This window comes from Colias eurytheme, chromosome 12, assembly GCF_061535395.1.
Source record: "Colias eurytheme isolate Ceu_HAF_F1 chromosome 12, ilColEury1 Martin Lab GWU primary, whole genome shotgun sequence".
Taxonomy (NCBI): Eukaryota; Metazoa; Arthropoda; class Insecta; order Lepidoptera; family Pieridae; genus Colias; species Colias eurytheme.
The window spans coordinates 5,013,367-5,041,020 of NC_142991.1; the positions used below are offsets into that span (position 1 = coordinate 5,013,367).

Sequence of the window (27,654 nt, forward strand, 5' to 3'; positions counted from 1 at the left end):
ACAGATACAAGATAATGATGATTAGGGTTTTTTTTGTTGTTTTTATCATCTTAAATCTTACTATCTATATGTTATCAAATCAAAGATAAATTATTTATTAAAGATAAATTATTCTTGAACCAAGGTGTTTACAAGGTATGTGATGTGATATTTTGAAATGATAGTTTATTAAAATAGTTTAAAGTTATTAGGAAATCAATACTTAAACATTTTTCTGTAACTCATTGAACAAATTACTAATATCGGATTTTAATTGCTCAGCAGGCTCTTCCAACGAGAAAAATGCATCAATACTTTCTTTGGAAACAATTTTTATGAAGGCACTTAGTGTATCCCTTTCTTTATCTAGTTCATTTTTAATGTCTTCTTGAACAGGCTCAAAGTTTTTCATGTCCATTTCGCGTTGTAACATTGCATTAATTCTTTCATTCACATCATGGAATATATTTGTAATATCGTTCATAGCTTGACTACGAATTTGCTCCTTTTTAGATTCGATAACAATATCTAACAAAGAACCAAATTCATTCTGAGAATTTATGACATCGTCCGCAGAAGTTACAATCATCCGAGAAACCCTGGTAATTGCTGAAATGAAAATAAAGACACCTTTAAAAAAATCACTTTAAAAAAATCATCAAGTAATTGTACACACTTGAGAGATGGTAGGACGTAAATATAGATTTTTTTTACATCAATATGTTTTTGTAACATGTAAAATGTAACAGAGAACACTCGAGCATTTTCTCGAATTTTCTATACAATGGAACATTCTTAAGAATGCTATGACGTTCAGTATAGGTAATGCTCACAGCGAGTGAATAATTATATTAATTATTATCTTACCTTATATAAAAGTAGGTACTTGTAACATTTCGTAGTCCCTTGCGATTACAATTGCAAAGCCTGATTAGGCTTGGTAGTTTGTTAATATTTTACACCAATGCGTTCTTTTTTTAAATGTAATAGGTACTTTCTATTACATTGTATCTATATTACATCAAGCGCAAGTGATATTTGATAAAAAACAGCGATTGCCTGATGTTCTTTTACAAGTGAATGCTCTAGAACCTAATCTATCAGCACTCTTATAAACGAAAACAAATTGAGTAGTGAAAAATATACGCAAACGACCGCGACGTTATGAGTAACTAAGTATGAGCCAAAGAATCTAAAATCTAAGTTTCATTTTAAGCTAAATCAGCAAAAACTTACATATTTCAGAACAGCTTATACAGTGTTGTTTGTATTTATCTACAGCAAGTTCCAATTCCGTTAATTGAGCATCCATCATCGAGACGGTTTTTTTTATATCATAAATTTTCTTTTCAGAATTTTGACTCACAAGTTCTTTGTAAGTTCTATAATCGTCTTGTAAAAGTAGTGTTTTATACATTGTCGGTCCATAAGCCTTTAATGCTGCCTCTTTAATTTTTTGTTCCATATCTTGAATATCAGTATCGTAGGACTCACTTACATTTTTTATAATCGTAATCAGCTCTGGTTTTAGCTTCTCGACGTAATTCTCCATTTCTAATGTAGATTTGTCTTTAATTTGTTTGGCAGTGCCACAATATAGATTCTCGTCAATACTCCTCTTTGATATTTTATGACCTAAAATATAATAAATATATAATTGAACAGTTATTCACACCTATCTTTTCACTTCACGTTAGTACCTAAACTTAGAAGTTTAAACAATATAAATTTGCTACCTACTCACCACAATTTTCTTCACAGAGACTTTTATACAGGTTATACTTTTTTGATAAGGATACATAACGTTTCTTCTGGCTATTTATTTGATTGTTTACTGCTTCTTGTTCATTCAGAAGGTTACTTAACTTTGATACCCTTGGCTGAATGAGCTTATGATTATTAGATATATCTTCGATTAGCTCTTTTAAGTGTTTCGGTCCACCGCTAAACCATTCCTCGAATCCATCAATTCTTTCCATCTTACTGTCATGCGCATCTTTTCCAAATGTGTAATATGACGCGTTAATACTTTTGTTGAGATTTAACTGGTCATACATGTAATTTACAATAGCTTCAACATCATTTTTTCTAAACAAACTTTCATTACATTGCTGTTGATTTGGTGCTTCTAAAAATGTCATGTGCGTAGTAACTAAGTATTATCTATTAATTAATGGAAAAAAATACATTTTGTATTGTAATTGCATTGACCATTTGAATTAAGTAATATTTTTATGTACTTACGTCGAGTAGTAACTTTTGACGTTGGAGGTTGAATGGTTGTGCTTGAAAGGTTTTCCCAAAAATTATGCTTACCATCGTCCGTTCGATTGTTTGTTAGATCACGTTCAAAATAATCATAAATATCCCATCCGTGAATGCAAGATACCGCCTATAACATTTATTTCATTAATATATATGTATATATTAATAGTATAATTAATTTAAGAGTATAAAATAATAATAAAACGCCTATTTATATACCTGAAAGGCGAACATAATAATTATTGAACCAATAGTAGACATTTTCGAACGTATGTGAAATAAAATGTGATTTTTATTCCATTTGGGACCTATTTATACTTTTTTATTAACTGTTCTATTTATTTGATACGCAAAACATGCGATGAAGTTGAAGAATATTTTTAGTGCCCAGTAAAGTATTACCGATAGTAAAATATGATAGAAATACTTTTCATGTCTGTTTTCATACCGTTAAAATGTTAATCAGTTCATATAAACTGTATAATTAACCTTTGTGGACAACCAGGTTATAGGTACTAGCTCATATTTATTTTTTATAATTTATAGGTATGTATAATTTAATTGTTGTTCTCCGCCTACACACAGTGTTACATTCAATTTTATTCTACTTTATTCACAATGAAATTAGTGCAAGTGAAAATTGTAGGTTCCTCATAAAGCATAGTAAAATTTACAAAATTATAGGTACCACATGTACTTAACTAGGTACCTACATATTGAATTAAAAAGCTTATTACTTATTAAAATAAAAAAATTGTGTTAATGCATAACATAAGCTTAAAATTAAATGCATTTCCTACCTACAGTTTATTTTAACCAAGAGTTAAAAAAGCAAATTTAATCATGTACCTAATTTAAAATTTTATTATGTTTGAACTATTAATAATGGTTTATGAATAATATTATTCTACACTAGATAGATAAGGATTAGAGTATGACATTAATTGCTTCGTAAATTAAAATTTAGCACGTCATTTGTTAAGATTTATGAAACCATAAAATAAGTTATGTATGTCAACATTTTTACGTTTACTATAAAAATTATAGGTAGGTAAATAAGTTGGACATGCATCAGTAAATATTTTGTTAGAGTTGCAGCTAAATGATTAAGTATGGTGGTAGAGTTCTAATATTTCGTAAATTTAACACGATTACAAGGCTCATTTATCAAGGGGAGGGAGTGGGGGTGAATGTCTGGTGTGGTTTGGGTGTGGGGATGACTAGGGCGGCAGGGTCACACGGCGACGTTCAAGGTGAAGGCCGACATGATTGTAGCTAGGTATATTGCATCGTTACGAACCTATTGTCTCGACTTAAGATGAGACTTAAATCAACCCGCATATTTTTAGCAGTATTATACTTGGTGTTTTGTTAGCACATGAGGCTTGTACATAAATAATACAGAAAAAATATAGTGGCGTTTTATATATTTTTTGTAGTTAATGTTATCATATTATTATCACTGTTTAAAATTCACTTTCTCATAAGAACGTAACTCATATCGTTATAGGTAATTTACTGTATTTTACTTTGTATACATATACTAGATTAAAAAAATGACATAAACGTAGGTTATCTATTGAAAATCTTCTAAAAGTAATTAAGATCATTAACTCCATATTACTGTACCAAATGAACACTTTATTTGCAGAAGCAATTTCAAAATTTGAATGAAAATGTATAAAACAATACAGGTCAATTCTAGATTGTAGAGCAAGGCCTGCTCTAACCTTTAATAAATGAGAATATAATTATATAAATGATATAATATAGATCCACACGAATTGTACCTAATTTAAACAATTGTGAACGTGTAACGAAACCGCAGCTAAATAATCGTGACGGTCAACGCTGACGTGATTACACCGTGAAGGGCGACACACCTTGCTGAAAATATTTACGTGGGTGCATTATTCATACGTAAACATTTCATTAGAATAATTTATAAATAAAGAAACAGGGTTTTTACCTTAGTACGGTCATATTATTTTTACATCACATGAACAAAGCTAATAAATTATGAAAATATCGAGTGCACTTAAGGGGATTACTATGGTCAAAACCGAAAAACACCTTATACATATTGAATTTTGTTGAGGAAACTGTTGGTACGATTGTGTTAAAAAAAATATATGTGATACTCAAGGATATAATTAACAAAGTGTATTGTTTACTTTTCATTTTAGAACGGCCTAAACATAAAAAAATACATACAAATCAACCCCTTTTTGAACATAAAACGCATTTTGTTAGGAAAACGGCTACATATTTATACATGAAATTTATACCAAAAAATATGTTATGATATTTGTAATAACTTGTATTCTTTATTTTTTCAATTTTCATTATTATCGTTAAATTATCAAGAAAAAACTCGAATTTATAATAAAACCCACATAAAACCTCACCTCTATTGCATATTTTCGACGAAATTTGACGGTGTCAGTTCGACTCGGACGGGGGACTGTACGTGCGGTTTTTTTTGCAAAATAACGCTAAAATTCACCGAATTGAATGTTTTGTTAAATTAAACCAGATTGTAATAGGTATTTACATGAGCAGTTCATGAAACTAAAGTTAAAAATAGGTATGTAAAGATATAAAAATCTGTTTGTAAATTAGTTTTGTTTTTGAAAGGCGTCATTGAATAATATCCAGTGTTGATAATTTTTGACAGTAAATTATTATCAGAAAACACATACCTATAATTAAACAGTAACAAGACTTTACCTGTGCCTTGAATATTAAAAAAAAAATTAATTGCTGTTCTATCGTATATTTTAAGGGTCCAAAACAATCCATAGGCCGGGAGATACTGACACAAAATTTTGAAATTTTGAATACTTCTAGTAGGGGGCAAAGTGCTTGAAAAACTTATTTATTCGACACGTATCAAAAATACGACTGTATACAATACGTAAAATACTTGTTATAGTATGGGATCATTATATTCTGTTTGTTTGTGTACAATTCTACCGACACAATGTTATCCCGGATTGCAAACATGGGGCGGACGATTAAGACGTAAAAAAAAAATTACGATTGGTAGGTACCAGTATGGCATTTAGATATTTGGAAAGTATATGATGCAATGTGACCATTATTATATTTGCCATACTAATAGAGGGAAAAATAACTACGTTAAAAATAAAAAATAAAAAAGATTTGATATTATTAATTACTACATATTATTTAGATGTGCTATTTATAAAATAGGTTTGATGTCGGTGCACGGGCTTAATACTAAGTGCTTAGTGCTTGGCACTTTGTTGGCACCGACTTAGTTTTTAATGTAGTTATTTTTATTGAATACTTTTTAGTGAATCAAAGTTACTTGCTACATTTCAATTAAGTCATCGAGATCAGACAAAAATGCTCATAAAATAAAAAGTACTACTTATGCCTATCCGAATAAAATTTTTATGGGACCAATTCAACACTATTCTGCATCAAACAAAAAAGAATAACGTTAATCGGTTCAGAAACCTCGGAGTAATCGGTGTTCATACATAAAATAAAACATACCGGCCGAATTGATAACCTTTCTTTTGAAGTCGGTTAAAAATTTGTGCCATACTGCTACAAATCGTTCAAAATCCGAATAAAATCTTACAATGAAATTTTATTATACACATTCGCCTCCTCCCATTAGTATGGCATTATCACACTTCTGTTTATGATCTTTCAGGAGCTGTTGAAAATAAAATTTAAGATGGTACAAATCGTTTAGTGAAAAAAAATGCTGATTTTCGGCGGTATGGCGACCATTTGGAACTGTCTGAAAAGTATGGCATGGCGATTTTCGTACATGGCTACTGGAAGATGATTACCTGTGCTGTATAATTAGCCTGGTACAAAGGGTTTTCTTTTTAAATCAAATCATTCACGTCGGTATGGCGGGCTGTAAGTCACACCGGAAAAGTATGGCATGACACTACCGTACTTCTTTTTTATGGGCTATATATAGGTAAATCCTAAAATTTTTGTGTTACAGATCGTTTGACTTCCGTAATCCGTAGACTAACGCCCCTAACTACTACGTACGTACTAAGACCCCTGTAGAACCGCCATCCTGTTACAAATGACCCAAAATTTTGTGTCTGTATCTTCCTGCCTACTAAACATACACTATAATAAAATCGTAGGAAAGTCAAAACTGACATAAACGTATAGCAACATTTTTAACTGACGCCATTATAGGACGAAATTCTCAATTCAACTGAATTGTTTGTTGGTTCCGTTACCTCCGCACTTTTAACTGGGTGAACCGATGATTTCATGATTCATAAAAATATAAATTATATAAAAATAATTCCTTTGCAGTGACTCTTCGAGGAAGAAAGAAGTGTTACAATTTTTAAAAACATACATAGTACATTTCCTTCGACAAGGTTTTCTCGTATTTATAATCTACCGCCTGACAACTTAACCCCCCTCCCCTCCAGTCGGTTAGTTGTCAGTCGATCGCTTACATTTTTTGAAGAGACGATCAGCGAGCCAATTGATCTTAAACAGCCGACCAGTGCGGTCTATAAGTGCCATAGCCGTGCCTTGTGATTTATTTAAGATTTAAGAAAACTATCAAGTGAATGTAGGTACCAAGGGAATAATAAAATATTAATTGTAACGAAGGCGTTTTTATTCTACAACCCAACATTCAGGATAATATAATAATCAAATAAGGCGTCATTATAAATATCATATCAGAAAAACAAAGGTTTTTTTCAATATTGTTGTTTTGTTAAATATTTTTTACTTCACGAAATATACTCTTCTGAAGACGTCAACTCTCTGGAGAATCTGTTTAATCAGAGGATTTTAATAAGATACTAGATATGTCGCAGTCATCTGGAGGAATCTGCTATTTGATTGAAGACTAGAGCGATTATTGAATGGCCACATTTAATTGAATGACTAAAGAACAACTCGTCATCCAACAATATGCCGAACGTTCTATCCGCTCTGTTCAAAGGGCTATATTACGATTCGCTAACTAGTTGGACGTCGTAAGTGATGCTTGTTAAATCAGTTCGGCCTAGTCATCCAAACAAATATCAGATTTAATCATATGACGGCGATGTCTTATAGACACAAATAATGGAAACAATGCTAAAAAACATATATTTTATGTTACAACATCATAAAAAATAGATTTGATCGGAGCCCTCAGTGCGCGAGTCTGACTCGTACTGGGTCGGTTTTATTTCCTTCCCTAATACCTTTAATCTTCAACTGTACTATATTTTTCCTGTTGCCATAACATGTAGTAGAGACTTTGCTTATAACGGTTAATGTTGAAAGATGAGTCTTCCTACATTACATTTACAATATAGGTACATATCTAGTACACAATATTTACTATTCATAAATGTAATATTATGTTACTGCCTCTCAGAGAAAACATAAATTAGGTAGAAAGCACTAACACATTACGATACAATACGATACATTTTACAATTCCATAATCTTTGGTCACTTTTACTTCAATAATGATGTATATTATAGAGGGCGGTTAAAAAAACAAATTCAAATATATTGACAGAATCATTAAGGTCGTTGAACCATGTAATTGCCTTAAGTGATGCATGAAATATTTTGCATGTTCTTTACCATTCATATTGAAGTTAAGTATAAATTTTCGATTCGAATTTAAGAGTAGTCATTGTATGAAGAGAAGATTGATTTGCATTTTTTTTTGTCCTTTCCCGTAGAGTAGGTAATTGCGATTTCTATCTCTGACTCGTTAAAAAGTCAGGGTGCAATAATAGTACAAACGATTTACATTTCTTAATATAATCATACAACTAAATTAAAGAAAATCCATTTTTATTAAAGTTATAAATGCGAGAACCTTGTTGAGAACTAATATTATGACGTAGCGTAACGTAACATATATATACATATATGTATATTATGAAGTAGCTGGAATCAGGAGTATCATTACGAATGTTTTTCAATATAGATACTTCAATATAATGACGTTTGTATATGAACATACCGATAATATTAATTCTATTGTATGTTTGCCCTAAAAAGACAAATGACAACATAAGTGGTGACTGACCTTATACCAATCCAAATAGGTGCGTCGTAGATGTATGCATGCACCATGAATGCAAATCACTTGAGTGGGTCAGGGCTGCAATTACCCGTATTTAATGTATTTAAAATTAAGAAAAACAGATATATTTTTGAAGTGAAACTTCTTCGGGGTTTCACTTCGGGGTTGGATAAAAATTTAGTGTAACATTTTTTCGTTACGCGTGACATTTTTCCGTTACGCGCCATCTTTGATTCGACGTATTTCTGTAAAGTTGCATATAGTAAATTATTTTTTGACAAATAAGGTCATAAAGAAGTTTCACTTCTTACGTGTGTACACTAGTACACGCACACATTTTTTTTGTAATTAATAGTGTAAACAACATAGTTTATCATACAATACTATCCGTAGACCGTACCGCATACGTGTGAAAAACTCAGAAACAAACCATCGGGCACGCAAACATATAGTTTAATCGTAGAATAGCCGTGACGTCTGTGAAGACGTCATAAAATTTTTACTACATATATGTGTGATGTAACATGGGTCCAGCCCTTGTCCAGCCTTAGTCATAAAACGGCAGACACAAACAAGTGTGGACAGAAATACTTATGACTTACAGATCTACGTATAAATTTATCTTTGGTTAACTGGTGGTTAGATGAAAGAAATTCCCGGAATAACGTTCATTCACCGTATTATTTATATATTTCGAAGCAAATAGGTCAGTGCTATTTAAATAAGAGAGTGTCCTTAGATGCACTCGTACACACGTAGAGCCTCGAAACAAACCTTTGAGAGCGAAGGAAAGGATCATTCTGTACACGATTAGCCTTCTTATCACAACGTAGCCGAATTTCACGTAAATAAATCACGCAATGTACTCACAACCCTAAATTGCGCAGACTGTTCGACGTCGTCAGTTGAAGCGCTATTAGGTGACGTCACTGACGACATTGTGAGGGTAAGCGTTAATGGAGCGTGCCGGCCGTTATGTAAGCGCGTATCCAATCACAATGTTAGCCGCCGAAAGTGCATGACCATAACATTATCATTGTGCTACGTCTACCTTTTTGATTTTATAGGTTTCTATATACGTCATGACATTATAGAATAGCTGGCTGCAGGCCATCTAGTGTTTATTTAGGTTGTGTCCCTTTTTCTAGTGCTTTAATGAGTAGGTATATGGGATTAAACTAATTAATTTATGAATATTTCAGTTATGGGAGAAAATGAGAAATCTATTATAATATTAATTATAACGACAAGTTAATGGCTCTGAAATAGCTAATTGCATGAAAAAAAATATGACCTTGCCATAAGCAATTTGTAGAGCCACTGAAACTCATTGCCCTAATTAAATTATGCTTGAACTATATGGTAGTGAATAGTGATTATAAAATTATAACCACATATTATGTTAATAAAAATAATTTTACAGATAGATATATATTGATCTATTTAGGTAATGCCAATCAGACTAAGATAACAATTTGTTGTCAAGTCAGGATGATTAGAGTCGCGACGAACCTTGTTAAAGAGCAATAAGGAATATTGGGCATTTTTTGTCCAAGCGAAGGGAGACATGAGTCAGAGGCGAGTTGCCGACGGAAATGAGTGCTTCCTCCGCGCTATCGGCCGGCACTTTTGTTAAATTAAAATGGATGAGGTTTAAAGTGGAGCGGTCGTAACTAACGGTTGGCGCGTCGACGTCTGTCCGCGATTACGCCAATCTGCTACGCAGCAAAAAATAGGACGCACGGCGACGCGTGGGGTCGCACTCTCGGCTCGACCTCACTCAAACTCATTAACAAATATGTCACCCAAATGTCTTACGAAAAAACAATGAATACATTTTTATGTTTACGTATAACAATTGTTATGGGAAAATGCCTTAAGTTGGTCTTTTAAATTCATATTCATTGAGTTCGTAGCACGGATATGGTGCTATTATTATTATGGTACATAAATACAATAGGTATTTTTTTATGTGGATAGAGGAAGACCACTTCATAGCCAACCGATTATAATATTACCTACAAATTAAAATTCTACTTAATAGTAATTGACAAAGGATACCTTTCTAAAATCGTTATGTCTATGAAGATATCTGTCTCTATAAGCAACAGTTCCCATGTCAAGATTTAAAATTTTAATTTGACAAGAATCGAGGAATCGCCTAGGATTGCACGCGCAGGTGTTTCGCTGAATAAGTCATACCAGAATCTTATCTTAGATATTTCCATATACCTGCTTTTCGTTGAAACTATCTCGTTATCTTGGGAGATGTAGTGTGATAAGAACCAGTTCGTGGAAAATACAATGCGAATAAAATAGGCATATCAACAATTATTTATTCAGTATTTTCCATAGATAATGTCTTCTTATCTAATTGACATGCCTCATTCGATTTTCAATTAATGAGATTTTACTTAACTATAAACCTTGTTAATTGTTTGTTTAGACGATGATCGAAAACTCTCCTACAATGCAAAAGTATTAAAAAAATTAAATGTTTTATAATTTTAAAAATAATATTCGGTAAGTACCTATGTAATTTGGTTGTGAAGTTACCTATCGGTAAACTCTAAAATCAATTTTTAGGGCGTCTAAAGAGAACTCTAATCAACCTACGTTGTACCATGTACAAATGAATGTCAGCAAATAACATTAAGGTTAATAAAAGCGTACTTAATATTGATTTTTCGGTTTGAGTAAATAGTCGTCTAGGTATATAAATTTCCATAATGCAATTCGTCTAGACTTTACAAAGCGCTCGCGAGCGTGCCTAGCGGAGACACCGTCTGAAGGTGAAATAGATAATAGCCAGCAGTACGCTGCACTTTTAACACTTAAGTACTCCTAGACAGTTTACTCTCGTCTAGAATACCGACTTTCAGAGGAATTAAAACATACATCCTTTGTCGGTAATATACATAAATTAATAGTAAATCTATAGTTGCTAACCTAGTTTTAGGACATCGTCGTTTTTCACATTACATAATATGTAATACGTTATCTAACTACCCACAATTGTAAGACACACTTACTTGAATATGTGTAAATATTTAATACCTTAATCAATGTTCCTTAAACAATAGATACATTTTATAGTAGTACTAAAATACATAGGCTATAGGTACTATAATACAATATTACCTGTGGCTCTACATTGTTAGACCTAGAGCACCTGGCGTTCAAACAGAAAAATATAAAAAAAAAACTATACCTATGCTAATTCATATTCAATGCATTGCAGTCATCTACTATTCAATTTAAAATTAGTATTGCTAGTAAATTTTACAAATTATAATAATCATTCAACTTAGACGGACCTGACAGCCATTATCCCGATGAAACGAAAAAAAATATTATCGGATTGCATAGTGAATCTTAAACGTTTTGGATACTTATCCCTATTCTAAAAATTTACTTCGAACAATTTATCAAAAGTAACACCCAAACTGCAGCGAGTGATTTTTGCATAACTTTCGATGAATAATATTTAAACAGGTATGCAGCGAACTACGTAAGGTACCTTCAGATGTAGGCTGATGACGTAAAAGCATTGTTTGTCTAGTCTAGACCGAGCTGGGGACACGAAACGGAGCGTGATATCGTCTGGAGGTTACTCGAAGGCCTTATTACCTTTTCAATGCATATTGCATGCTGTATTATGAAAATTTTCGTCTAAATACTTTATAAGGTGAATGAATGCAATTGCTGTGTTCAACGAACAAGAACATTATGATTTATTATATCTAATAATTTACAGTTTACTATAGATCAGATTGAAGCATATCGTTTTAGTTACTGAGAATAGAAAGAAGACATAGTTCAAGGATAATTTTGTACCGGATCAAAAACTGGTGTATTTGATTCTACTGAATATGTATATAAAATATGAAACTGAAAGTTTGTTTAGATGGATGTATTAGGTAGTGAGGTTTGCTTTTCCTTCATGCTGTTTTTTGTCATAGCTGAAACTTAGTAAGTAAAAAAATTAGGGGCTGAATTAGTGTTGCAGCTATTGTTATTAATCACAAACTTTGTATAGATTGATCGGAACTCCCCAAAAAAAGACTTCAACATCTTCTCTTCTTAAAACTGGTACGCAGTAAATTTAGCCTGAATTCCTCGGCTTTATCCCATTGCAATGGGATAAAGCCGAGGAATTCAGGCTAAATTAATAAGGCATTGACACCAAAAAAAACTTGCAGGCTGTAGCTATTAGGTATTCAATATATCTGCGTACCTACTATACTCACACTTTTCTTTCATTTCATGTTATTGTAATCTTTTAATTTTTATGAATAAGTTGTTGTTAAGTGGAAATATCATGATAATAAAAATTAAGAAATAAAATTATGTAATCCAATTCATTTAACACAGTAGTAATAACTTTTACTGCAGAGAAGTCATTATTTCAAGCACATCTGCACATAATGTAACGTGTCATGCTAACTAAGCACATATCGTACAAGGGAAATTATTTCATCATCATTATGATGCAAATAGGTACCCACATGTTTCCTGCAATCTTCTTTGAATTCCTAGAGATGCCTTCAAGGCATGTCACAATGAAAGCATCGTCAGTCGGAATAATATAGTGCCATTAATTAGAGACACATAGCATAGAAATACAAGGCCTTTCCTCCAGTGAAGCTATGAAATATAGTGTTAAAAATCGCTCTACATCAATTTTATTCCAATGGTTTTCAATGACGTACGTTAGGCGTATTTCCAAACTATACATAGCCAGAACGCAACCATAGGAAACTGCTCGTGTATACTTTGTAATGCTGTTTTTAAGTTTGTTATTACAATATATACACGAATTTTGCGTACTGATCGTGTATACTTTGTAACGCGGATGCTTGCTTCTTCGTTCCAAACTATACACGATCAGTACGCAAAATATGTATAACTAAATATAGCTAATAAACAACTTACGCTTGAGCGAAATAATAAATATATAGGCAATCAAAGACTTGTACAGCTATATCTATCTACTTTTATTCTTCTTGATTGATTCAGTAAAATATGGAATAAAAATATTATTAGGTAAGCTTATGGAATAAAAATAAATAGGTAACAGATATAAGGGTTACCTATGGGTTAGGTTAGGTTCGTGTTTTTTTTAACTACACAAAAATAGGAGCCCCGCGAAGCGGGGCTCCGTCGCCTCGCAACCGTCTTCTTCTGGACTTATTAGATTCTTACATTTTAGCACTATTGTCAATTGTAAGTCGTGCAGTATAGTCGGGAACGAAGACACAAGCATCCTCGATACAAAAAATATACGATCAGTACGCAACATTATATACACTAAATACAATACAATAGATTTCAAAACAGCAATACAATAATATAAACGCGAGCAATGGAAAGACGCCGCGCTTACCTACTCCGAAACATACACGATTAGTCCGCAATCCGCATGCGTACTGGCGCTGTATATTTTGGAGCGCTATTCTTACTTACTTCACTACAAAGTATACGCGAGTATTTGCGTACTGCTGTTGTATAGATTGGAAGAACTTTGTAAAAAAGTTATTTCCAAACTATACGTGATTAGTTTCACACCGTTGCGTACTGGCCTTGTATAGTTTGGAAAGACGCGTACGTTAGTCATTGAAAACCGTTTTTAATCAAATAAATGTTACATAATATATCCTATTAATATTTTATATTTATTTATACTGAATTGCAAAAAAGTGTTTCTTTTACAAGAAAAGGAAACCGATTTTAGTCATACGCTATAAACCAAATAAAAAATGAATAAAGGGTTGATTAATTTATTACGTACGCTGCTAGTTTATTGTAATTTTATGCAAACATGTTTAAAAATATAAAGCTATGACCGTATTTTTAGTAGTCACCAACCCTTACACTGTGGCCCTAAAGCTCCCGTGATATGGGCTGTCTAGACGCACTGCTCGCGCCCTTGCACTGCGCGGTGATACGCGTAATTAGCCACAGTGAGCCACACACAAACAAATGTCGCTTACAAATGTATGAATCGAGAATCGCCATCGATATTATCAAACATGTACGTGGTAATATGCATAGTACATATTCTATGCCATTACTAATCACATTATCACAGTTTTACCTGTGGTTTTATTTAATATACCTAATCAATATATTATTATTAGGACTTAGGTCTATTATTAAAAAAAACCACATCAAAATCCGTTGCGTAGTTTTAAAGATTTAAGCATACAAAGGGACATAGGGATGATAGGGACAGAGAAAGCGACTTTGTTTTATACTATGTAGTGATTCACCTTAAAGTCTAAATTTGTACACCCTTGTCGACTGACCGGTTATTTGAGAAAATTGGGACGATCTAAAGCCTGTTTTACGTAGGTAAGTACGGTTTTTTTTTTCAAATTTACCAAAAATATAATTGTATATCAGTATATAAATAGAATAGAGATTATCGGAATGACTTTATAATTAAATCGAAACTCAACTGAAACACTTTTTTGTTTATGTAAACTTTTACAAGATTATATTTTCTTATGATGATTATGTTGTTTAATTAAATACAAAAAAAAATACAAAATACAAAAATCTTTATTGTTGCATAAACATTTTGTAGATAATACAATGCACTAATCTCCACACTAGGATTCCCTGTGTTGTGGAGAATAGTCTCTTCCAGCTTACGTCTATTTACACAGTTTATACAGAGGTAAATTCTTAACTACGAAAATACATGCAATATGCTATTTGAATAAATTTCTGAGAGTGAATGAGATAGGATGGATGTCTTGAGTGAGTTTGAGGTTGAAATATTAATTCATAGAAACACTCATAGTACCTATCACATTTATATAATATATTGACAAGTGAGAATTTGAAATCAACAAAACAGTTAACGGAAAATGTTCATAGATCAGCCAATCGAAAATATCCTCGATTTTTCTATTTAACAGGGTGACTTGAGATTTTTTCACAGAATACTCTGATTAAGCTGGACATGCGACTAGATAAAAGTTCAATTTATTCACTGTCTATAGAATAATATTGGATATAGCAACATGAATGTCTAGACGCGGGGGCGGCGGAAAGGTGTCGGCACTTCATGGGCACGAGGGCGAAACGACCCTTTGGGCTGCGCCTCCTCTGTTGAATTAGGTCACGATATATACTCGCTCTATATAGGTGTATTCCAGACAAGTTTTATGCGTCTGACTTAGATTACGAGTTTATATCTACGTACATATTATGATGTCGGTATATTTTATGCTTATTGTGGAATATGGATGAAACCAGATGAAGCAAGCAATTTGACACACAAAGGAATAGTTACTCTTTTTTTATTTTAAATATTTTTATAAATTAGAAGGAGTATAATTATTGGGTACCTACAGAATAAGAAATTGAAATGAAATTGATTATATGTTAATGTATTAAACTATTAAATAACTGTCTGAATTCTTAGTGTATCCCTATGCAGATATGCTAAGATCTTTAACGTATATATATATACGTACGCAATGGATTATGATGCCATATTTTTAATAAACAAATGTAGGTATGTACCTACCTTTATTTATCAAAAAAACATTTGTTAAGATTTGTAGGTACAAAACAGTACGAACGGGCGGAAAGCTAGTTTGTTTAAACGATGCTACCATTGTAGACTACAAGCCCACATATGAAAAAAATATGGGTCAAATGAACCATCATATCTAGAACGAAAGAAGAGCAAAAAATAATAAGATTCATCACTATGCCGTCACTTGTAAGCTGTCCAACTGAGTGCAGATGAGAATTGAAAAGTACAGGTAGACTCGGTAAATTTTGGTCATATATTTTTGTACGGCATTCTTAACCATCGATAGATCCATTAAAAATAATAAGAAACCGCTCAGTGCCGTACAAAAATGTTGGTCCACCAAGTCGGAATTTTTATTTAATTTCCGAGAGTTACCGGGGGTAAATTTGGTCATTTGACCATGTACGGCATCTGTGTCATACTATTGCTATACTGCTTTTAATCCATTATTCCGCAACGCCGTACAAAAATCATGGGGACAAGGGGAAAAAATCGAGAGTTGCAATCCCCTCTCTTTCCCCACTCCAGGGGGTCATTTGACTAAGTACGGCTTCGGTTCCAAAACATTATCTAGCACTCAAAAGTACTATTAAAAGCAATGCCGTCAAAAAATAATTGTTCTTTTAAATGTATACCAATAATCATCTTAATTTCATCGAATTCTTGATATAAAGAGCTGTAAGGTCATTTGACCCTGTACGGGAACTTTTTTTTTAACATGATATTGTAAAATTCAATTGTTATATAGTATTGCCGTTCAAAAGAAACCGTTCTAAAAAAAGTTATAGAGAAATGCAAAACCAGAAATTTTGTTAAAGTTTAAACATCGTAGATTAATGAAATATAATAGTTTTCTACACTTTATTTGTTGTTTTAAATAGTATTAACATAGATAAATTAGGAAAAAACGATTCCGTACATTTTTGTGCAGACCACATCTTTTAGGCTGATGAAAGCGACGAAAGCTACAATTTTAAGGGTGCTTTATGGCCATTTGATACAGTACGGCATTAACATATTTTTACCCAACTACGGCAAAGCAAAAGGAGGGTTATGGTTTTGACAGGTCATGTATGTATGTTCATCTATTCCCTCGTAACTTCTAAACTACTTATCAGAATTCGACAAATGACATATCATTAGAGGCGTCTGAATTGTTCACTGGATAACCAACGACCAGCTAGCTAAAGGCTATATGGGGTTTCACAAAATCTAATATGGCGCCCTCTAGCGGACAAAACATACAGAGTAAAAAAATAAAGCCAAGATAAATATGCAGTGTTTGGTATCATTTGAAAGCGCTTTACTTGTACATTTTGAATATGTATATATTACTAGCATTTGCTTGTGACTTTACTTGTATTCATGGACTGATTGCATATAATTCACATCTTTTCGTTCATAGCTTTTTTATTAGTTCATCAATTTAACGGAGTCCATTCCACCTGACTCCAACTTTCCAAGGTGATAATTAACCACCTCGAGCTTCTTAATATTAATGTATATTTATATTTTATTATAAAAATATAAAGCAAACATTTCGTTATATGGATTTTTTTCTTTTTCAGATTTTTCCCCTTTGAACCAACGAAAATTTACGGCACATGAAAAAATATTATCTATGCATAAAATACTTTAAAAATAAATTTATTTCGTGTTGTGTCAAATGACCCCCTGGAGTGGGGAAAGAGAGGGGATTACAACTCTCGATTTTTTCCCCTTGTCCCCATGATTTTTGTACGGCGTTGCGGAATAATGGATTAAAAGCAGTATAGCAATAGTATGACACAGATGCCGTACATGGTCAAATGACCAAATTTACCCCCGGTAACTCTCGGAAATTAAATAAAAATTCCGACTTGGTGGACCACCATTTTTGTACGGCACTGAGCGGTTTCTTATTATTTTTAATGGATCTATCGATGGTTAAGGATGCCGTACAAAAATATATGACCAAAATTTACCGAGTCTACCTGTACTTTTCAATTCTCATCTGCACTCAGTTGGACAGCTTACAAGTGACGGCATAGTGATGAATCTTATTATTTTTTGCTCTTCTTTCGTACTAGATATGTCCCGTGGTGGTTCATTTGACCCATATTTTTTTCATATGCGGGTTTGTAGTCTATTGTACAATGAGAGGTTCTAAAATAAAATAAGGCAATAACATTTAAAATTTGAGAAACTACATATGCAGTCTAGACAAACAGAAATATCTCCCTCACCCTACTCGTCTAGGCAGTTCAATGGAAAGTTACTTTATATTTAATAATATTGTTTTCAACCAAGCGAACGTGAAAATGAGAAAATTAAAAGATTTCTTTTGCATAGCTTTGAGATTAGTTTTAAATTACTATCATATCTTGTCTGCACGGTTAAACAATGTAGGTAGGTACTTGAGTGCAATAACACTTAACTCATGATATGCACTTAATATTTTAAGTGGACACAAATTTTAAATTCTATTAAGAAAACTATTTCGTTTTATCGATAGATTAAGTATCTATTACATAGCATATTAACTAGATAATACACTTCATTGTACTCAATACTAAATAGGTTTTATCTGCTTCAAGTAGGGATCGACATGAATCGACTCACGTTCACATTCAAATTTTATTTACCACACCTCGATTACAAACGATCGAACAGAATGGTAGCATATTTTGAGGTGAGTAGGTACTGATGAGCAACACCGATCACGAACCATGATTCATATTGCCTATGTGTATTAGACCTAGACCTATACATAAGCCCTTACAATATTTTTGTATGTTTAAAGTTTTAAACTTAAAAAGTATTCAAGCTAGCGAGGAATTTCGAAGGAAAGGATGACGGTGATAAAGGAAGGATTAAGAAGTAATGGGTTACCTACAAATAAATTTATACAAATTTATCATATTATAAGTACTCATAACCAATATCATTATGAGTCTGTATTAATATGACGATAATAGTTACCGTGTAGGCAGGTAGGCAGGCGCACTATCATTAATTTAATTAAGAAAATTTTCATAGCACCAAGAAGTAGAATATAAACGTAAAGAAATAATTACTGGGGAAAAGTTTTAATGACTTTTTATGACGAGTTCGCTTAGAGGACGAACCACAATTATTAATGTTCTTTACGTAGCTTTTACGGAGCATGCGCAATTCGTTCCAATTTCAAATACATATTATAATCTGTGTTATAATTGTGCGATAAAATACAGTAACGAATTTTATCTAATAAATTTTAACAACAAAGGACGAAGCTTTCAAGCTTTAATATAATAATATAGTTGATTGTACCTAACTAATACCATTTTCAGAAACTATAGCGGTATAGGTAGTAGGTAAGTACTTAGGTATACATTTTTATACGATAGCAACGCTTCATTTGGTCGATTTATTGGAGTGTAGGTTCCAATATTTGGAGTAAGTATTTCTTCATAGAATAAAAGTTTGTGTCAATGGAAAACACCAACCAGGCTAATACAGGGGTTGGAGCCCGAAAAGAACCTTCAATAGATCCAGTCAAGGCAGAGGGGATTTTGTACGACATTTAGTAATTAATTAAATGAGTACCTAACCTATTCAAATACTAAATACAATTATGTATTATTATGGTATTATCTACTATGTAACTGTTTAGAGTTTAATAAAACGTAAGTTTCATGACATTTTCAGGGCATCTGTGACGAAAAAAAAGAAAGAAGCAGCCCGCCTCTGGCCCCAAAGATGGGGCTTTTATAAACACCTGAGAGAAATTCAAGAGGAGGAAGCACAAAAGATTGGTAAAAACTTATCTGTAGTACTATAATACGTACCTTTTTAATAGAATATGAGCATGAATTTTAAGGCTTTAGTAAAAATCCCTATAAAATATTTACTAAGTACTTAATATAACAACGTTACCTACGTTAGGTACGCAGCCCGGCTACAAAATAATAAATTTTGAATGATATATTTACCTCTACATAATATATATTAGAATACACGTACAAACGGTGCTAGGTTTTTGTCATTATTTATCACAAATTCGTATTATTTAGCGTAGTAGCGTAGCGGAAGTTGGTACTTACAAATGATTAGTTAGTTAACTAGTTAATATAAAGTTTAAATTTTTTTTTTCAGGACTAAATCTTCAAGAATACCGTGCTGCTCTTCGATCTGTAAGTTGCAAGCCCGAGAAACCTAAGGATTCTGTAGCAGTAGAACCTTCGCCAAAACCCCTACCACCTACTACTTCTGGTAAATATACCTATCTATTATAATTTATGAATTTAATTAACTATTAAATAACATTAAATCGTTGTAATTAAAATAGATTGATTTCCTAATGAATGAGCCATGTACCTACAGGTATTCTGCTTTTAAGCTAATCCTTTATTCAGTCATAACTTACATATTGTTTTTTTTTATAAGAGCTTAAATTAATTCAATTCAATAATAACTTATCCTGATTTCTACACTTTAATAACAGGCATGATTGGTCACCGAGCTAAATGTACGCTGGAAAAATTCGGAAGACTTGTCTACACGCCTCGGAATTACCCGACCAGACCACCACTAGCACCAGGCCAAATCTACGATCCTTATAAACAAACAATGGTTTTCCTTGGGTAAGTTATCAATCAATCATTTCTCTTCACACCTATGTGGAAGAAAAACAGATTATTATCACTCTTTACAATATTAACATATGCAATAAATCAATGTGAATTTAGTATAGGTAATATACTTATAAGTCGTATGTATTTATTAGCTCATGTATATTTATTCAGCAACGTACGCAATTATAATAAAAAGGAACGAAAAAACAAACCTTATTTTACAAGATTTCGCGGTAGTCAACTCCTTACGGTAAGTGACTCTTTGTAGTATGAGTCTGACCCATTTCGTACTCGTCACAGAATATTGCCCTTTTACAAAGACTTTATTACGTTTCATATTTTCTAAATAATAACAGTGATTGTAAAAAATATTTCTACGAGTTGGGCGTATTACTGTCATAATATGAATATTATATTTTCATTGGATTCATTTCTTGAAAGTGGTTTATTTTTTTTTACTTTGAAATAAAACTGCTAAAGTTATGTCCATAGAAATCTAAATAAATAATACTTATTATTTAGATTTCTATGGTTATGTCTAATAAAATATAATATTTTGAGATTAATTTCTAATATTTGATCCAATCTTAAATTGATGATTGTAGGTATAAAGGGAAAATATGTTTGTTATGAATATAAAAATATGTTAATATCTACAGGAGCGTGGAAGGAGACCCTATATCATACAAATTACCACCAGCGCGCTACGACATACAGGACGATATCTGGGCACAACCACAACAACTCAGCGTGTCACCTTATGAAAAATTACTACATATTCAATAAAAAAATCGAATTTTGGTTAGTATTTTAAAAGAACATATGCATTATTTTATAGATTGTTGATGTCCCTAATGTCCCTATTTGTTAAGTTGTTAACCTATTTGTGAAACCGGCCGTTAATATGTTGTATCTAAAGAATATCTATAATATAAAAATGAATCGCAAAATGTGTTGGTAAGCGCATAACTCGAGAACGGGTGGACCGATTTCGATAATTCTTTTTTTATTATATTCCTTGAAGTATCAGGATGGTTTTCATGTAGAGAAAACGTAAACATATACCACGGGCGAAGCCGGGGCGGACCGCTAGTTCAAAATAAAATTATTTACCAGAAATAAATAAAACAAGTCTAAATTTGAATAAAAATGTTATATTTTGGTGGATATATTGTGTCTCTTAGTAACCATTACTGGAGGTAATTGCATAATTATGTTCTCTGGCAGTACTTCTACGATCACTGCTTCGTCTTCCGCTATCCAGTGGAAACCCGCCAAATACTGAAATATTATTAAAAAGTGAATAAAACCCTAGTAGTTATGACATATTATTTAAGCTTTGTTTTTAAAATCATTAATAATAGTAAGTATAAGAGTAACGGAATACTCTCGCTGTTTCTATGAATTACTTTTTTATTTCAAGGTATTTTATTTATTGTATTTTTATATTGTTTAAGTAGACTTAATAAATTATTTTATGTAAAATTAATAAATTAAGAAGATATACAACCCACATACAACCTATACCCAAAAATATTATTGTTATGATTTTTCAAATATCCTTTTAACCTTTTATATTCAACATTAACTGTAGACATTATAGTATTGCCTTTTTATTATTCACAAAAGCATTGAACATAAAAAACAACACCCACCTTAACTGGCATCACATTGACCCCTAATCTGTCGTTATTTTTCATTGGAACCTTTTTTTTGTTTGGTTCGACAGACTGGCTCTGAAATCAGAAATTGAAGTGTCATGAATAAAACGACATTTATCATGTATGTATTTTATTTCTTTATTCAACGAAAAACGTCATTGTTTACTGTGAATAATTAAATTGTACAGTAATTAAAATTTTGTATACTTATAAATGTGTAAATTATGCAATGTCGATTTAAAGGCAATTTAAAGTTAAGACTATCTGATTATAAAAATTATTTGAATCTACATTATTAATGAGTAATAAAACATTGTTTTTCATTTTCTTGTGTGCTACTTAATAAGTACACTATTTAATACTCACAGCAGTTTTTTCCACCGCCCAAAGGGAAACCTCATCGGTAAAAACATACGCGTTTCTCGCGGGATGCTTGCTTATCGTTTTGGCGGCCATGTTGCGGCTCGCCCAGTATGGAACGCTGCCGTGTTGGGACCAACTCCACATCTTTTCCTTCATTATATCATATTCTATCACCTGTTATAATATTCAAATAAATTAAGATGTTATATTTATTAAAAAAAAGTAAATCTATAAATACAAATGTCTTTTGTGAATCTTATTCTTAATCATCACAAATGAATTTTTTTTAACGTGATAACGTTTTTAAAATCGTTTTAGTCGGGTGACATGTTCAGAAACTTGTGTCACACCAAAACCTCACGAGCGCGATCGCAGGTATAACGAGAGAGAGATGGACCGATCTCCCGTCTCATCTCGAGCGCTGCCACCAATAAGACGTTATCACGTAAACATCTCGATCGTAAACCTACTTTACAAACAACCAATTTTTTTAATTTAAATTTTTTTTATGAAATTAATTCCTCTCTATCTTTATTAAATGACAAATACATAATTTGAAACTTATTGAGACAACTACATAAAAGGAATAAGTGTTATTCGATTTATTATTTGTATTAAAGTGCACAATTTGAGATTTTTCATGGATTATAAAGATAAACTAACATAACTTGGCTGTTGAATGAATAAATACGTACCTTTTGGTCAACATAAGCGATAACAAGTAGCCCATTGATTATCGCCATACTGGATGGTATACAAGTATGTTTCGGCACATCATACATGTGACACAATTTCTTATTCTTCAACCCCCACACTGATATATCTCCTTTAACATTGGCTATGGCCAGAATATAACCTTGTGGGTACTTTTCTGATATCACTAGATGAAGGATGGGTTTGCCTTTTAAATCTAAAAATACAAACATTTATGGATTTAAATTTTGGAACATTCTGGTGAATAAAATATTTCTACCCTTAAATATATTTTAACAAGACAGTTCGATCATATGTATGACAATACTTGCTATCTCAATGTTATCATTTCATTATCATTTATAAAGGAATCAATCATATATCATATTTTTTATTAATTAATGATGAAAAGAATTAATTTAATTTCAAACAAGAATATGATTTTAAACATTGCCCAATGCATTTATTCATATGAATGTTATGCAACAGTAACGGCTTAATCGACGCTTATTTACTTACGTTTAACAGTTGATACAGAATTTGTAACAGAGGCCCCAGCATCAGGGTCTACTTGTAGAAGGAACAACTCTGAATTATGATGCACAATCATTTTTTTAGAATCTTCGGTGAAAACAATTCGATCGCACGCCTTCACACCATTTATAATGACTTTGCTTAGCGATATATTACCCTGATCTTCATCCTACAATCGAAACATAATATTCAGAAAAAAAGAGAAATAAATCTAACCCATAACCCCAAACGACAAACCCAACGACATCCATAACCTATTGTCGAGCCAATTTAATAGGCAACATTTGACGTCTATCAATTTTATCTTCGAAGAGAGGTAACCTGCTTAAAAACATCGATTAAAGTGAATTAATCGATACGGATTTGAAACATTTGTCAATCGAATTTATTAATTTATGATGTTTTTTATTCACAAGTAATCAATGCATTCGATTCTAGATGTCAAATTTCGATTTTTAGAGTAACGTCTCTGGTATTTAAAAAGAAAAAAGGTTTATTGACACAAAATTGTAGTGACGTCAGTTCTTCAATTCAGAAATTGTATATTATGTTTAGAATGGTTTTATCAGTAAAATGAAATCTTAAAATTACTTGTATCGGTCATTATTATTATAAATATGTAGTCGTAATTGAAAAAAGTTAAGCAAATGTGCAGTTCTAACAAAACGAAATATCATGTTATTCTATGTCGTCGTTACTAGGTTACGTTCTTGAATTTTGTTGAACTGTCAAATGTTGCCTATTAAAATGGCTCTACTATAATAATTAATAATAGAATAATTTTTGATGTATTCAAATACATCATAAATGATAATTAGACTTGACACACGAAATTAACAAAAATAAACTTACCAATTTTAACATTCTTATATCACTCTCTGTAGAATACACAATGAGATCTCCATTTGGCGACATTTCAGAGCATACTATTTGTTTCTTCGATTTTGCTTGTATTGATACTAGTTTAATGGGTTCTTCAGTTACTTTTAAGCTTCTTTCCTTTTGTTGATTGTTGATATGGAAGAGAGTTGTATCATTCTCTAAGTCCCCTGATTTCTTTGTTTGGGTTTCTTCTTTGATGTTACTGTCAACTATTATTTGGCCGCTATCATCTCGCGCATATGAGCCAAGTTGCCACACTTCCAAGTGATTACTATACCTAAAGATAAGAAATATTTTTGCAAAAGATATTATATACTAAGGAAGAAACTTAAGTAGTAGAAATCCTAAGAATCTTATAAACAAGGAACTTTCTAAGAATGTACACGTGATTGTTCCTCTTTCAAGCAAAAACGACTTAGCAGAATTTGTTGATACTTGGCAGTGAAGTAGCTTATATACCAGATTAACATTGCGAAATATTAGCTTTTCGCCGTGGATTCGTCTGCGGGGGAAACCACATAGTACAGCTAGTAATAAAAAATTCTGTAGTCATGCATTTTCCTTTAATTACTATGATATAAATAATTTTAAAAGCATTGGCTTTCTTACATACCTAAGTAGTAGTGATTTTTTCAGGGCACAAAATGCTGTACGAGGGCTGGGTATCATAGGTGGGATTCTCATAACTTTTTTTGGTGGGTAACTAGATAGTGTAAGATATCCATCTGCCCCCACGGATATTAACCTTTCACCACTAATGACAAGTCCTCTGAAAATAATTAATGAAAATTAAAACAACTGGATTGTATGTAACCATTGTTAATGTTGTCCTTTATATGTTCATCTTTAATTTGTTGGGTAGCAACAAAGAGAGAAAAACATATTGTTAAGGCAATATTTAAAACTAAATGGCACTCATAACAAGAATCAAAAAGAGACCATTAATTAATGATGAAAGTATTTAATCCAATTTTTATTTAAATCAGCACACAAATTGCTAAGTGAGCAAGATATCCAATAACAAATTTAAATACATATAAAATCATGGCTATAAAATTTTCTAAATGCATTACAATTAATATTCCTATATGTTTAGCTTAATAAATTGAATAATTATTTTTAAAAACACTTGACAAAAATGTAAATTTATGTACACTTCCTTAGAAGGTACCCATAACTCTTCTATATAAGTATCCCTTATAGAAAATGTAGCAACATAATTATATGAACCTACCGCACATCATGTTCATGAATATTTCTTTGTATATTTTTGACCCACTGTGTTCCAGACTGGTCGCCAGTATTGTCAACTTTAACATACATTGTTATTATTGGGTCTATGCCACTGCAGTATAGAGATTTTTCATCATCTGATATTGTCACAGATAATATATCTGCTCTTTGAGTTGCAAAGGACTCAATCTGTAATGATTTTAGTTATTAGTAAGTAATCTTTAACCAAATTCTTAAAACATTTTGGTCACTTGTTGTAATATTAATTATTTAAATAAACCTAGAAAAAATTAGTCAAAAATTAATATTACATATTTCCTTTGTACAAACCTGATCTCCCATTACACTATCCCAAAAACTGAGTCTACCATGACTATCGCCAGCAACAATAACATTATCAGACAATATTCCAACACTCCATACTATAACCTCCTTCCCCCTTCTTTTACAAGAAATCCGACAAGTTGCATGTCCTGAATCTACATTCCATACTCTGATAGTATCAATGGAACCTAGAAAAAAATTGTACATTGAATATTATAGAACAGTATTAGAATTAAAAAATGTTTATTTGGTAGTATATTTAAAATATCTATAACATACCTGTCACAAGAACATTGCCAGTCTTATCGAATTTACAGCACAGTATTCTACCCTCTTGTTTGTCAAACAGCTTTTGATAAACTATATCGTCATTTTCAACTGAATAGATATTAACATAGCCTTGTTCTGTTCCAACCGCAACTGCTGTATTGTTGTCATTAACATCTAAACACCAAGCTGCATAACCAGTGAGCATGACAATTTTCTTGATTCGACGTGTATCAAGATCCCATTCCAATAATGCACCTCCAAGACCAGTTGATAGAAGTCTATCATTCACCCAACCTAAAGCTTCCACAGAAGCATTTTCAGCACCTGGTATACATTGCAAGAGGAATGGGGCATGCTTTATGTCCCATATTTCAATTGACGCATTCTTTCTGAAAATTGTAAAAAGTACAATGATGTTAATAATGCTACATAAAATGGAAGTAAATTTATGATATAAAATCACTTACCTAGCCAAAGCTAGCTTTTTGTTGCTTTTATTATGTGAAACGCAAACAATTGATTCTGGTTTAGGATTATAATACCTAAACCTATGAACTTTAGTCTCCATTTCAGGTTTTTATTTCAGCAATTATACCTAGAAATAAAAATCAAAAATGCAAACTTTAAAAATCTAATACAAAATTCAAATCACTCAAACCAACACATGGTTATGACATTGACAATTATTGACATGGAGACTAAAACGTAGTGATTCTCGGAGCAATTAACTAGCCTGGAGAAGTAACAATTAATTGAACAATAACGCACTAGTTTGGCCTTTTTAGCATATGGCAAAATGTCATGCGAAAAAAGAGGACAGATATATGTCAGTTCGACAGTTTGAAATGACATGTAGTTATTTCAATTTGTTTTGATCACCAGTCTGGTGATCATCGCTTGGTTATTTTAATTATTTTTTTTTGAAGTGAAAAACGAGTGTTTTAGTTTAATTTGTTATTTTATGAAAAGACAATTGACTAAAGATAACATGGCTTGTGTTGCTTACGGCTGTAAAAGCCGTAGTAATGTGAAATCGGACGAAGATAGAAATTTGTCATTTCACAGGTTAGTGATTTTGATCAATTTTTGGCTAATTGTATTATTAATCAGTGAATTTACGTTATTTTCTAAATCATCTATGTTTTATCTACCCTTGATCATTGAAATGAAATCATAATTAGCTTATTTTTGAGAGAAAATGCAAAATATTACTTCCATAGTGTTGTGCAATTATCGATACTT

The 27,654-nt window shown here is 32.0% G+C and overlaps 3 protein-coding genes across 3 annotated transcripts; 1 reads left to right on the forward strand and 2 right to left on the reverse strand.

Moving 5' to 3' along the window:
* Positions 1-202: 202 nt before the first annotated feature.
* Positions 203-2,505, reverse strand: LOC149903970 (uncharacterized). Its single transcript, XM_090107731.1, has 5 exons — positions 2,464-2,505; positions 2,224-2,371; positions 1,724-2,107; positions 1,216-1,614; positions 203-588 (listed from the first exon to the last, which is right to left on the reverse strand). The coding sequence occupies exons 1-5, from the start codon at positions 2,503-2,505 to the stop codon at positions 203-205; spliced, it is 1,359 nt and encodes a 452-aa protein (XP_089963857.1).
* A 16,787-nt stretch (positions 2,506-19,292) lies between these two features.
* On the forward strand, positions 19,293-21,238 carry LOC149903971 (uncharacterized). Its single transcript, XM_090107655.1, has 5 exons — positions 19,293-19,392; positions 19,527-19,633; positions 19,974-20,090; positions 20,323-20,461; positions 21,112-21,238. Exons 1-5 carry the CDS (start codon positions 19,310-19,312, stop codon positions 21,236-21,238), a joined length of 573 nt encoding a protein of 190 aa, XP_089963781.1. The 5' UTR covers positions 19,293-19,309.
* Positions 21,239-21,590: 352 nt separating this feature from the next.
* l(3)72Dn (UTP4 small subunit processome component l(3)72Dn) lies at positions 21,591-27,081 on the reverse strand. The gene is made up of 11 exons (XM_090108009.1): positions 26,880-27,081; positions 26,422-26,801; positions 26,149-26,330; positions 25,820-26,007; positions 25,199-25,354; positions 24,556-24,862; positions 23,689-23,872; positions 23,172-23,386; positions 22,480-22,650; positions 22,108-22,188; positions 21,591-21,733 (listed from the first exon to the last, which is right to left on the reverse strand). Exons 1-11 carry the CDS (start codon positions 26,978-26,980, stop codon positions 21,605-21,607), a joined length of 2,094 nt encoding a protein of 697 aa, XP_089964135.1. The 5' UTR covers positions 26,981-27,081; the 3' UTR covers positions 21,591-21,604.
* Positions 27,082-27,654: the final 573 nt, after the last annotated feature.